Source organism: Muntiacus reevesi, chromosome 2 (assembly GCF_963930625.1).
Source record: "Muntiacus reevesi chromosome 2, mMunRee1.1, whole genome shotgun sequence".
NCBI classification, from domain to species: Eukaryota; Metazoa; Chordata; class Mammalia; order Artiodactyla; family Cervidae; genus Muntiacus; species Muntiacus reevesi.
The window spans coordinates 192,076,652-192,090,947 of NC_089250.1; the positions used below are offsets into that span (position 1 = coordinate 192,076,652).

Here is a 14,296-nt window from a genome sequence, read left to right on the forward strand (position 1 = left end):
ACAAGCTTTTAGAACTAAAAAAGGACCTCAGAGAACTAGCTAAACCTCTCAGCACCTTTCAGGTGAGGATACCGAGGCTCAAAGAAAGCAGGCTGTAACAAGGTCAGGACCCTGTCTCTGAATCCCTGTCTGGCCTTTGTCCTTCCTTCTCATTTAGCTACAGTGCTCCTCCTTGGGGGCAGTTAGCTGGGCATGTTCCTCACTCCCCTCTGTCCCCAGGACCTGCGTTTGTCCTTGACCTTCCTGGAGAGAAGGCTCTTGCTACTCCAGGCTGGTTCATCTGTGTGGCCAGGTGTCCATGCCTTCAGGGCCCAGATCAGTATGTTTCACCCCATTCCATCACTTAGTACTGGAGCCAGAAGTTCCAGAGTGTGTCTGTGCAGCTGTGCCAGTAAAATCAGCTCTTCCATCCTTGTCCCACAGCCCCCAGTGTGTCTTCGTACCTAAAGCATCTTAGAAACAATTTCCTATACCTTGTTGTTTTGTGTTGTTTTTGTTTTGTTGTGGACCGTTTTTTTAAAAGATGAATTTATCTTATAATATGAATATTAAAAAGTAGAAACTGATCTGATAACTTATAAATGAAGGAGATGAAACCCACAAGAGACATCTGATTCTTAACCATAAGACAGGGTCTCACACCCCATTTTTCAAAATAAAAATGTAATATTTTGGAAAAAATGTTTTAAATTCATGTTCACATCACTCAGCATTTTTTGTGTGTATTTGCCATAGAAATTCATAGCTTTATATTCTGCTTTATTCTCAATTAGAAGCACTTTTCTGCTTTTATGTATTCACTGTAGATTTTAATGATCATAAAATATTCACAGAATATAAAAGATTTGCTGTATTTGTGATAAAGTGAAGTACACTTAATCATTTCCCTATTGTATGTTTAGTGTGAAGCCTCCTTTTCCACAAGGAGATTGTAATGTGTAAGCATGAGGCAGTGTCTACACAGGACCCAAAGCAAATGTTTGTTGAACTTGCATAGATGACGCAGGACTGAGCATATCGCCCTAGTCTAAGGGAGCAATGCAGCAGGAGAAGTGAGTTCTTAGGAGCAAGATTTTCGGTCACAGGGTGCACAGGAATGTCCTCACAGCTTCTAAAATGTGTTTAGTGTACTGCTTTCCAGAGAGGCAATCCCAGTTTCCAAGGTGCGTTACTTTCTTTTTCCTTTTCAAATCAGATATGCACACAGTAGACTAGACAGCTTTCTCTTAAAATGTTCTGTCTTTTTTCTCGAAAATAGCAAAGCCATCCCAAGAATCCGAATGACAAACACCGCAGCAAAAAGTGCAAAGATCCCAAGCCCCGGGTGAAGAAGCTGAAGTACCACCAGTACATTCCGCCAGATCAGAAGGGGGAGAGGAGTGAGCCGCAGATGGACTCCAACTATGCCCGGCTGCTCCAGCAGCAGCAGCTCTTCCTGCAGCTGCAGATCCTGAGCCAGCAGCAGCAACACTACAACTACCAGGCCATCCTGCCCGCACCGCTCAAGTACGCCTCGTGGCCGGGGTACTGTGGTTTGTATGGGCGGCCCTGGCGTCTGAAGGCTGTACGCCGAGACGCACGCGTGCTCAGCCGTTGTTTCCATCCTGTTGTCATCAGAGCCCACAGTGGCAAGGCTGCATGGGAAAAGTCTGCATTCCAGTTCACTTTCTGTCCTCCATACCAGGTTCTGAACTTTGCAAATTAGAAACAGTTTTTCATCCAGGAAAGATTTGCCCATTTGTTTACTTGAATAATGTTAGATGCTATGAGAAAAGCAAAAGAAGTGTAAACCTAGTTATAAGCACTTTAAATTAAAAAAAAAAAAACAGTTGAGCATAAATGCTGGAGTGGTCAAGGAAAGTTTTATGGAAAAGGCAGGAGGGAAAGGGCCTGAAACTTGGGAAGGACCCTTCCAAGCCAAGAGGAATGATCTGAACACAAACACAGAGGGAGTTAGAGCAATAAATGCCTGTTTATGTTGCATGGTGAGAAAAATGGCCTGAGTAAAGAGTATGACTCATTTTTAAAGCAGAAGACAGATTTGAGCAGGGCCGATGTCTAGAGAAACGTGAAGTTGGGAAGACTTTAATCTTGATATGGTGGATGTTTCAGAGGACCATGGTGACAAGGTAAAATCAAAATGCAAGAAGGAACAGTCTGATGCCAGTGTTGGAGGGGAGTCTGGAAGTAGGAAAGCCAGTTAGAAGCTTGACAATAAAGCAGATATAAGAGTATGAAGGTATACTGAGAATGGGAAGGAAAGGAGCAGGTGGCAGGAGTCCCAAAAGATGATGAAAGGTCTCAATGACCAACAACTATGAAAAAGGAACATGTGTCCAAAGTTTGAGGCCAAGCAGGAAGGACAAAGGGAGTGAGTTCTGAAGATTTCTGAAACTGAACTCTCATAGCAGGACACCCACAGCTAATTTTGATTATGTACTAGAGGAAATCACTGGTTACACATCCTCAGAACACTGTTCTGGAAAACAGATAAAAATGCAAAGTCTCTGTCCTTCATTTCATTCACTTTTCAGGAAAAAGGAATTATTTACAGTCAACTTGAGAAAAGAAACTCTAGAAAAAGATCCAAAATCTCATGACAAGGAAAAAATTATACTCTGATCCAACCATATGACCACATGATCTGTAGAAGCCTGTGTTTTCTACACGTAGGCTAAGCCTTCCTCCATGAAGAGCCCATATTTTCTAGGAGTAGAAAAGGATTAAGGCTTACTAAAAAGCTTCTCTGTAAGAAATAATCTCCTCATATGCTAAGAATTATCAATTCACTTTTTTCTTTGAAGACCCAAATATCTTGAGGAAGATTAGACCTATTAGTCATTCAGACCTTCCTGTGAAGTGCTTAAATCTGAAACATCAGGGCAACAGAGATGAAGGAAGAAAAGAGTGTTTGTAGCATGTTTTTATTTTAAGAGCAGGCAGGCCCGAGAGAGCTGTTGACATTGGAAGGGACCCAGGGAAGGCCAGAGAACTGGACGAACATCAAAGACAAACCACTGCTGCTTTACAGCTTCATCCAGGACCGGGGAGGCGGCCCCCATCCCGCCGCCGTGGGACCCCAGTGAGGCAGGAGGACAGCAGGGGTGCTCTCGGCACCCCAACCACGTGCTCAGCAGCATCCTCCTCACAGCGACTCACAGTCGATAGGACTGACCCCGTGCCCTGTTGAGGAAACTGGTAACTGAAGAGCCAATAAAAGGTGGTGTCTTAATGACATAATCCTTTCTGTAATGTAAGAAATTGTGTGGGGCCAGCTTTGCAGATGAGAAGAAACATCTGGCGGAGGGAGGAGGTGGTGGGCACCCAAACTCGAAAGTTCTTTGTCTTTCCATGAAGGCTTTAGTTCCCCTCTCCTCAAACACTCCCACCACTGAAGTCACCAAGCCACTTGCCCCAAGAAAGCGTCATCCAAAGAGATCCAAGAACTCGGAGGAGGAAGGAGCTCTCATTTCTGTGTCTTATTTCACCAGACACCAGTTTTGTATAATCTCCAGATCCTAAAAATGGAGATGTTGTTTTCAAACACATTGTTTCCTTTTACCAAAATTCAATATAAGAAACCAAATGTGGGAGTTGTGTAGTGCCCACAGTGGTAGAACTTTACTGATAACAAAGCCCTTTGGTATCTTGGGAGAAGCAGGAGCCTGGAGACATGGGGCTTTAGTTCCCACATGGCCACGTACTGACAGAAGGGAAGGGTCCCAGCAGGTGTCTGGACCTCAGGCTCCCCAGCCACGCGGTGACCGCATTCATCAAGTATCCCCCTACCTTTTCCCCCTCTGTTGATTTGGGGGAAAAATAAACCAACTTATTTTTGTTATTTTAAAACTTGAATTAAACATAGTTTAATCATAGTAATGAGTTAATGTTAATCATAGTAATGAGTATTCTAGAATCTCAGCATGACTAAAATAAATAGTTTACACTGGGGACTTCCCCAGTGGCCCAGTGGTTAAGAATGCACCTACCAGTGCAGGGGACGCAGGTTCGATCCCTGCCTGGGAACTGAGCTCTCACATGCCGTGGGGCAGCTAAGCCGGTGCTCTGCACCAAGAAAAGCTACCTCAGTGAAAAGCCCCCATTCTGCAACTAGAAAGTAGCCCCCACTTTCAACTAGAGGAAGCCCGTGTGCATCAGTGAAGACCCAGCACAGCCAAAGATAAATTAATTTTTAAAAATTTAAATCACGCATTCTCAAGGAGAAGATGTCATTCATGAAGAAGCAAAAGTTGTTTGGAGGCAGTTTTACAGTTTTTATGTAATAAAGCACAGACCTATGTACATGAACAAGAATGTAGTGCATCTCTGGTATTAAAATTTCAGAGAGAGTGATTAGAAAAATTATCTAAAGAGCTTTTCTGGGGGACAGTAGTGAACATAAGGCTGAGAAACAATGATTAAAATGATTTCATAATTCGAAAATGTGGTTTTTAAAGTTGACTGTTTAGAAAGAATAGTGATATATTTTATATTTTATATTTGTCATTTCATTCAAACTTCAAGTACTTAATTTCAGCATAATTCAGGCAGGTTTAAAAAGTCTCAGATGCAAATCAAGAGTTAGCTGTTGACAAGTCCAGAACTGGCTTTAAACGCAGGCTTCTTAAAACCCATTTGAGAAAGTTCATCCAGCCATAGACCTCACCCCAGAGGCACCGTCACCTCAGATCCCTGCTTCAGAATATGGAATTCAACGTCTCTTTGGTACCAAGCTTCAGTACCACAGCTTCTACTGACAGTTAAGCCTGAGGCTGCAATGGTATTGGTTGTACAGCGTCGACGACCACATGCACCTTTCTCTAATGAGTATCAACCAGCCAGAAATGAAAATGCCCTTGTTGCCAAGCATATCACAGCCAGAAGGCATCAAAAGGACCTGTCTGCAACATGAAAAGTTTAGGGGAATTAGTACAAAAGTACAATAGATTCACCAACACTTTTAAAATAAGCTTTTTAAAATGTAGTATAAGTTAGAGAAATCCATAAATTATAAGTGAAAACTGATGCCAAAGTAAGCACACTGCTACATCAAGAAGAGGAACACTGTCAGCTCCACTGTCCTTGGGGCACATCCCCCCTCAGTGACGACCCTGATTTGAATCCATGGATTAGTTCTGCTCAACATGGTGTTCGTGAGTCATGTCTTAATTCATGCAAACAGCAGCAGCTAATTTTTATTGTTGTCTGTTTCATAGTTCATCCACCCAGCATCCTCTTGATGGGACAGCTGGTTGCTTCCAGTTGGGGCTCTGATGAATAATGCCATAGTAAATCTCCTAACCTGCATCTCTTGGTTCACATGTGTGTGTCTTTGTCAGGTGTTGATCTAGAAATGGAGTTGTTGGATCAGATGGGTATGGTGTTTCTTTAGTAGATACTAAACAGTTCTCCAAAGCAGTTGTACTAACTCTGCTTCTACCAGTTGTGTATGAGGGTTGTGGTTGTTGCAAGTACTTGGTGGTGTCAGTCTTACATATTATCACAGCAGCTCTGCTGGGTGTGCAGTGCTGTTTTGCTGTGGTTTTCATTTTCCTCATACCTGATGAAGTTAAGCATTCATTCATATATTTATTGATCATTTGTGATATGTTTGTTCACGATTTTCCCAGTAGGTTTTTCTTTTTCTTGCTGTCAATAATTTGCAAGACTTCTGTGTGTATTCTAGATGAGGCATCTGTCAGAAGTATGTTATTACAGACATCTTCTGGGGCTTGATTTTTAACCCTCTGAAAGATATCTGAGTGCTTTTTGTGTCCTAAGAAATCTTTGTTTATCAAAAGCTATGAAGATACTATCCTAAGTTTTCTTCTCAAAGTTTATTTTCCAGTTCATATTTAGGTTTTGGGATGGTGTGAGGCTAGGGGTTGATCAAGAGCCCTGTTCCTCTCATGTGACTGACTGTCCAGTTTGGCCCATTACCATTGATGGAAAGACCACCCTTTCCCACTACACTTCCATGTCACCTTTGTCCTTGTATGCAGTGTCGGTTTCTGGATTCTCTGATCTCTCCCACTTGTCCTGTCCTTGCATCAGCATCATCTTCATAACTGGCTCTGTAATAAGTTTTGCTGTCTGGTAGTATGATGCTTCCAGCTTTGCTTTTCTTCTTTAAAGATGCCATGGCTGTTTTTGGTCCTTTGCATTTCCGTATAAAACTTTGAATCATCTTCTAACTTTTTACCAAGCAAACAAACAGACGAAACCTGCAGGGATTTTGATTGGGGTCTAATTTGACTGACATCTCTACCATATTGAGTCAGCCAACCCATGACCAGGCAGTTTTCTCTTTGTAAGTTCACAGATTGTTAACAGGAGCAATGTCAACCTCAGAAATCATTTTATTAGAAAATCTAATTTTCTTTTTCTTTTGAAGGCCACTCAATGACAAGAACAGCAGCAGTGGGAATCCAGCTTTGAACACTACCACATCTAACACACCAAGACAGAATACACCTGCTCCTGTGAGAAAGCCAGGACCTCTGCCATCGAGCTTGGATGACCTAAAGGTGATCATTTCAAGTGGGGTTTATTCACCCGTAAGAACCACAGAACTGTAAACTATGCCAGATCTGTCCAGCAGACGTAGGCAGTTTCTGATAGACCTTCAACTTTACCAGCAATAGGATAACCATTATAGAAGTACTTTCTTTTTACATCCATTAAGTTTCCTTTAAAATGACCAGTAATAAATTTCCATTTATTGAGCAAATGCCATGAGCAAGCACCTTCCTCCCTGCTTGTTGCAAAGTTTGGGAGAAGAGGAAGATGTAACAGGTGAACATGATCTCCAGGGCCCTCTACTGGGTTCCACCCCTATGCAGCCTTCTGTTATCTGTGATAACTTGGGCCAGTGACATGCCCTCTCTCCCCACCTGTAAAACGGGAATAATAATACCTACACCTCATGTGAAGGTTAACCGAAAGAGTAAAGCGCTTCTGGCAGTGCCTGGCCCATGGCAATTACACAGTAAATGTAACTGTTATCATTTCTGGTAGTAAATCTTTTGAGGTAGCAAAGGAATTAGCCTCTAATAACCCTTGTTTTATCACTGGCCTCTCAGGTCCTTTACATCTATAATTCTGTGTTTTTGTGTGTTTAAAAAAAAAAACATGTCTCACTTACATGCAGTCATACAGAGCTGTCTGACAGATGTAGGCACCTTTTCCAGCACAGAGGTGTGCTGTAGATTTGTCAGAAGGTCGTAACACCAAAAAAGCGATCTGATTGATTTGTACTTCCAGGTATCGGAGCTAAAGACAGAGCTGAAGTTAAGGGGTCTCCCTGTGTCAGGCACCAAACTGGACCTCATTGAACGCCTGAAACCCTACCAGGAAGTGAACAGCGGCGGCCCTGCTGCCGGTGGCATCATAGCTGTGTCCACACCCGCCGTCGTCCCCAGCAACCCCGAAGTCACGGTGGCCCTCCCCGTGACAACACTACAGAACTCTGTGACCAGCTCAGGCTCCACTTTCAAGGCCGAGCTGCCCCCCGCCGGCAGCAGCAGCGCGGCCCACGTGGACAGTGGTAGCTCCCCGCTGCCCATCTCACCCGCGCCTTCCGAACAGTCCAGCCTCAGTGCTGAGGACACGAGCATGGCCGACACGTTCACCGAGATCATGACCATGATGTCCCCGTCACAGTTCCTGTGCTCATCTCCCCTGCGGGCGACCAGCACCGAGGACAGCCTCAGCCCCACCAGCAGCACGCTGTCCACCCTGGAGCTGGACGCGGCCGAGAAGGACCGCAAGCTCCAGGAGAAGGAGAAGCAGATCGAGGAACTGAAGCGGAAACTGGAACAGGAGCAGAAGCTCGTGGAAGTTCTGAAGATGCAGCTGGAGGTGGAGAAGCGAGGGCAGCAGCAGCAGCGGCCCCTGGAGCCCCCGCCCCCGGCCAGCGCCCCGGCCCCGTCAGTCTCCAAGGCCGACCCGACGCGGGCCACCACCGCTTCCACCACCAAGGACGAGGCCCCACTCCCCGACGGCCCTGGCCCAGTGGCCAGCCAGACCCTTGTTGCCAAAAAGGCCGTAGTCATCAAGCAAGAGGTGCCTGTGGCCCCGGCCGAGTCACCAAGCCTTGTCCCACAGTTTTATGTGAGTTCCCAGGGCCAGCCACCCGCCGGGGTCGCTCAGCCGCAGGCTTTACTGACCACGCAAACTGCACAGCTGCTGCTCCCCGTGTCCATCCAGGGCTCCGGTGTGACCTCAGTGCAGCTCCCCGTAGGCAGCCTCCAACTCCAGGTGTGAAGCGTGTCTTCTAACTCCTTGCCTTACAGCCTGCCTGAACCAGAAACGGTTCGTGGCGAACACAGACCCGAGCTGCTTCATACATGCATCCCAGTCAGGCTGCCACGTGGCAGGAACCGCGTGCATGTGTCGGGGGTTGTTCGCAGATGTGGACAGCTAACACTGTTTGCAGAGTAAAAGCAGATGGGGTGCTTTCCCTTCCTGCTGCCTTTCACCCTTAATGAACACAGTATCGCATGTGGAGACATGTTTAAATACCAATGGCATTCTCATAATGATGACAGCGACTGTCACTGGGTACTTCTTGTGTTCGAGGCACAGCACCAAGTGTAACATTTCAGCTGGCATGCTTCATTTAATCCTCCCTTGCCCTAGAAGACCCAAGTGAGAAAGCCCCCGTCTAGAAAGGAAAGCGAGGCCCTGAAAGGTTGAATAAGTTGTCCAAGGTCAGAGCTGGCGGTCGAGGCCTGACTGCAGGGCTCCTGCTCTCACATCCACTCCTGTCTCTGCCTCCTAAATGTAGTTCCTGAAAGGCACCACTAAGGTGAAGATGCTGAAACTAAGGAGAATGTGAGCACAGACTCAGGAGTGAGGCTGGTATTGACAGAGGATAAAACACTGGTGAGCATGAAGTTTCCTTTGAGGCCAACCATTACTTGAAGCCATTGTGTGCAACTTGACTTTGGAAGGTTTTTTCAGCAAAACTTGGGCTGCAGTTCACAGAAACCATGTGGAGTCCTGCTCCCCTACCCTGACCTCCCAGAGAGCAGTCTTATCCCCTGCCCCAGGGTGAGAAGGCATGACCCAAAGGCCCTGGGCCTGTGCTGAAATTCTGGCTCCCCTGTTTAATCTTTAGAGTGTCTGTGAAATTGAAAGTCCGCTGTATAATATGGCTTTTCTAAGCATTCGTTTTCCTGTCCAAATCTTCCACGAGAGGTGATGTTCAAGGAACAGGAACTGCATTTTATTCTGGGCCTCTGAGTGCCCAGCACGTGGCTGGCTGTCCCCCTGGGGAGCACAGACGCTGCAGCTCAGAAGTAGGAATTCGGACAGTCTGGCCTCACAGATTTCCTTGCTGCTCCTAAAATTACTACAGTTACTACACCTGACTTATTATGTATGGAACTGCTGTCAGTTCTGACTTTGCACAAACTTTCAAATGAAAATCTTAGCCACTTACAAAACAGTAAGAGCATGAAAGTAACTGGTCTGGTGTTAACTCTCTAGTTTCAAGTTAGGGTTCAAATCTATGTACTAATGAATTGAAGTGTGTATATATAAGCATTTTACCTTATTTTTTTTTTCAGATGTGAGCCTCATATGACCAGTTATCCCACATCTAAACTCTTCATTCTAACCTTGATTTGGACAATTCAGTTGATTTTTTTTCCTTCCTCCTAGACTCCACCACAAACAGGAATCCAGACGCAGCCTCAGATAGCAACCGCCACCTTGTCCTCGGGCCTGGCCCAGGCTGCACCTCAGAAACAAGATGCTTTCCCAGCCCACGTGCTCAGTCAGCCTCAGCAAGTCAGAAAGGTTGGTGAATGCCGACAGCGACGGGCTGTTGCTGATTTGTATTAAATATTATCATCCGCTCAACACTGAATGAGGCGTCTTTGTAGGCGCTGCCTCCATGGGAAGCTCCTGTTTGTTCTTTTCTGTGATGCCTCTTCCACCGAGTGAGCCTCAGGTCAAAGGGTATTTGGCTGCCATTTGAAAGAGCACTCACCTTAGCAGTTAAGCTGCTCTTCCAATTTTCCAAACTATTTTTTCAATCCTTATATACAGAATTTTCTAAAGTTTTCGAGTTTCTTTTCAAAATAATCATTTTGTAGGGGGAGAAGTGCCCTGGGAAAAGATATTTGAAGATGAAAAAGACTCTTTTTGAAAGGTTTATCTTGAGCAAGATCTTTATGTATTTTTAAGAGTCTGCCTTCTCAGAGAGTAAGAGCCAGGCAGCCTAGGTCTGTCTGCCATTCTAGCTCACCACTTCCTCTGTGCTGTGCCTCATGCAGGACTCTTGAGTATTGGTTCCCCATCTTTAGAGTGACGCTGCTGATCTAGGCCTCAGTCCTCTACAGGACTTCTCCAAGAGTTCTGCTGAACAGGCCCATGTCACCCAGACTCCCTCTTATCCAGTAGGTGGAGCTATGTGCACATCTCCTTGCCAGAAAAATATTAAGTTCTCAAAAATAGGTCTTACTATTTTAAACCTTGAAAACAATTAGTCTCAGAGTTTTAATCTTGAGCATAAAAGAACCTAGATAATTAGGTGTAGCTGTGATGTGCCCAGAGTGCTGTGGACTCTTCTGGGCTAAGTCAACCGAAGTAACAGACAGAAGTGACCTCTTGGGACAGCGACCGTCATGTTAACACCTGCTCTCTTGGAATATCCTCTGAGGAGTGCAGTGAGCAAGAAGTTAGAAGTGGGCCCAAGTAACAGTTTAGTGCAGTGAGAAGCCTAGCAAATGTTCAGATGGTAAGACTAAAGTTTTCTTTTAAGGAAGAGAGAGAAAAAGAGTATACAGACAGATAAATAAGAAAGTATAGCTATAGACCTCATCACCCAGAAAAGCTGTACTGTTTAGAAGGACACACACTCACACAGGTAGACTCTTTACAGCCTGAGCCACTAGGGAAACCCCAAGAAATACAAATATAGAGGATAAATTTTTCTCTCTCAGAATACCAGTAGTATAAAGTATATTTATGAGCAAACCAGTTCTGTGAAATACGGCTACAAAATAATATTATGGCCATACATTTGCAAAAGGCCCTAAAACCTTTGGCTCTTGATGAGGAGTTAACAAACTTCATAATTCCACAGGAAGAAATTCTCACCTCTGCCTAACTGAGCAGAAGAGAGCTGCTCAGAAGGGGGCAGACTTTAAATGGGGCTTTGCAGTGATTTGGAGAAATGTTCAAGAAAAGTGGAAAACTGAGTGTGGCTTTTCAGTTAGGAAGGAAAGGGAGCCTGGTAGTAAGAAGGGCAGCCCACCAGCCAAAGATTAGGATTTTATCCAAGGGCAGGAGAGTGAGTGAGTGTAGGAGGGATGCGATCACACGCACGCGCGTGTGTGTGTGTGTGTGAGACTGTTATCGTTGAGGTGGGTTGACAGGCAGGGAGGTGCAGCTGGACCACAGAGGCAGTTTTCTAGTGATGGATAGTGAGCACCTGGATCAGGACACTAGACCACAGGGCCCAGCCCCGGAGGCGTGTCTGAGATGTGTGAGTGCTGAGGGTGGAAAGCAGAGCAGACTGATGGGTCCGTTTACCCCATAAAGTGTCAACATTAAAGGAGAAACCAAGAATTACTTTCCCTCAGAGGCTGGGGGCAGTGGGAAGAGGGGGAAAGTTTAATTTGCAACATATTCAATTCAAGATATCCCAAATGTATGTGTGTAAATGTGACAAGTGTGGCTTTGGCACCTGGGAGCAAGCCTGGAAGAGAGAGGTGGACCTGGTGGTTATGAGATGAAGAGCCACGAGAGGAGATGAGGAAAATCATACCCACAACACGCTGCCATCCAAGACAGACCACAGATGCTCAGGAACCAGGGCCCGTGGGCTGCATCCAGCCCACTTCTGTCTGGGGACGCGCTGTCCTGAGCCCACTCTCCGTTTCATGTCTCATCCAGGCTGCGTCTGGGCCGCAGGCCAGAGTAAAGCAGTAATGATGGGGGCCACACAGCCCCCAAACCCTAAACTGTACATTTTGTGGCTTACACAGAAAAAATTTGCTAAGCCCTGTTCTAAAACATGGTTTTCTTTATTAGGGAAAGCAAAAGGACAGACTGATGAACAAATATTTATTCATGACAGGTTTTCACCAGCTCGGCATCCAGTACAGTTCTGCCCTATCAGAGACCACCTGCTCCAGCGGTGCAGCAGCCCTTTATCAACAAGGCAAACAACAGCGTCCTTCAGCCCCGAAGCACCCCGCTGCCCTCCCTGCAGAACGGCCCCAGCCCTCCCAACAAGGTAACCCGGCCCCCTGGGCAGCGACAGTGCACACGGGGCACAGGTTCATCCAGAGCCCAGGCCTTCGGGCCTGTGCGGCTGAGCATCAGCATTCACGGGGTGGAGGGGTGGTGAGAAGACCAAAGTCCCAGGGTGTACTTATTCCGGGGCAGCTTGGCAGTCAGCACAGTGAAGGTGGCCCCACCCGCCACACCTCCGGTGGGGGAGAGGCTGCTGCCGGAGCCCGGCTAACCGGTTCCTCCTCTGTCTGCCGCAGCCCGGCTCGCCCCCTCCGCCCCAGCAGTTTGTGGTCCAGCACTCTCTGTTTGGGAGTCCAGTCCCCAAGACGAAAGACCCTCCCCGCTATGAGGAAGCCATCAAGCAGACGCGCAGCGCCCAATCTTCCCTTCCAGAGGTGAGGAGGCCGGGCTCCAACGTGGTAGGTCCTCCTGAGCTTGAAGCCCTGGTCTAGATGGACTTGCCTCCCAAGAGACACAAGTTTCATGACTTGGGAGCCTTGCTTGCCTTTTAAGTGCTATTTGAAATCAAAATATCATTCATATCGAAGACTCCCAAGGGTTTTCAGCGGCCACATAACCTGCAGTTCCCACTTACGCAAAGTTTCAGTGTTTGTCTTTAACTTCCCCTCAGAGCCAGAGGTGGGTCATGTGAAGGACAGATGTGTATATGTGTGACCAGGGCACACATGTTATACAGATCCCTTTCCTAAAGCCATCATTTGTCAGGCTGGCATCAAACTGACCCCCTCCCAGCTGGATGGCCTTCTAGACCACCCAGCACGTGCCCCCACTCTGTCCCTCTTCACTGCTCCCTCACCCCCAGCACCCGCTACCCCGCAGGCCAGCCCACATGAGAGCTCTGCTCGTGTCCTGAGCAGACGCACGTTAGAAAGACAGACTGAGGCCCTCCTGGCCTACCGTATCTATCCCAGACATGGAAAAAGGCAGAGTTCTGTCTGTAAAAAGCACCTGGCCTCAGGTGGGCGCCCAGTGGTGACAGCCATGTCAGACGTTACCCTGAACATGCATGGGCTCACTGTCAAGGCAGAACCCCGGCCTCATAAGGGGCTGCGGGGGATGGCCCTGACACCACTGCGTGGATGCTGGCAGTGGACAGGAGGCGTGCTGCTCAGAGCTAGACCGTCTGCTCGCATAGCCACAGCAGAGGCGCCTGCAGGGTCATGCCGCTCTCCTCGCCCCCACAATCCACGTGTGACTCCATGGGGCCTTAACGTGCAGTTGGGGTTGTGTGGGGCCAGAGCTCGGCACTCTCCAGGGAGCAGTGGCCACGCCGTGACCACCTTGACCTTCTTTGTTGCCCCAGCAAGCAGCTGCAGACACTGCTCAGCAGCAGCAGGGCCCAGTTTGGCCCACCCACAGAGAGCGAGCAGGTGCCCGGGGCAGGCTGCCTCCTCGAGGAAGCAGACGGTTCCCAATGCTTCTTCATATCCACTTAGTACCAAAGGAGGATAACTTTCCTAGTTGTAAAATGTTCCTTTAGTTCCAGAGTCAGCAGGGGCACTTATTTGTGAGGGAAAAGCTGAATTTCAGAACTTGGTTTAGATATCGCAAAAAGAATTGAAACAAATGATGCTGGACTAGACTGTGATCCCCTTGGTTCATCCAGAAGGAACATATTTTCAAGAAAATCCTTCCAAACCTGGCTCTCACATACAGGTTGCTACATACCATTTGGTTGATCAGTGTAACAACACAGACTCATCCTCACACCTTAACCTAAGAGCTGATTTTAATCCCTGCTCTCTGTCTGTTTCTGGCTCATGCATATAGGCTACGGGAGTCAGGTTCTGTCTGGATGAGTAGCTATCTGTAATTCCTCTCAATACACCACTGAGCATTAAAGTCCAGGGATTATGAGGTTTTCAAAATACATTGACTTAGACTTCCAGTTCCACTACTGAATAATAAGTAAGGCCCTACCAGTTCAGTTTCCCACGAATAAGAGCTATAAAGCCTCGTCATGGTAAAGTCACTGAAGAGTGAACAGATGGGGTCATATTCTCAGAAGTCTGCACTAAGAGGGAGC

At 46.9% G+C, this 14,296-nt stretch overlaps 1 protein-coding gene across 15 annotated transcripts in view; it reads left to right on the top strand.

Moving 5' to 3' along the window:
- MRTFB (myocardin related transcription factor B) overlaps nucleotides 1-14,296 on the top strand; it is a 208,143-nt gene that overhangs the window by 182,434 nt on the left and 11,413 nt on the right. For 11 of the 15 annotated variants that reach the window (XM_065924362.1, XM_065924354.1, XM_065924356.1 and 8 more), the window contains 6 exons: nucleotides 1,259-1,524; nucleotides 6,395-6,527; nucleotides 7,264-8,259; nucleotides 9,667-9,804; nucleotides 12,092-12,250; nucleotides 12,507-12,644. In XM_065924362.1, the coding sequence (XP_065780434.1) occupies nucleotides 1,259-1,524; nucleotides 6,395-6,527; nucleotides 7,264-8,259; nucleotides 9,667-9,804; nucleotides 12,092-12,250; nucleotides 12,507-12,644 (1,830 nt within the window). The remainder of the gene's footprint in view (nucleotides 1-1,258; nucleotides 1,525-6,394; nucleotides 6,528-7,263; nucleotides 8,260-9,666; nucleotides 9,805-12,091; nucleotides 12,251-12,506; nucleotides 12,645-14,296) is intronic. The other 4 variants (XM_065924357.1, XM_065924367.1, XM_065924358.1 and 1 more) reach the window with 3 other exon arrangements.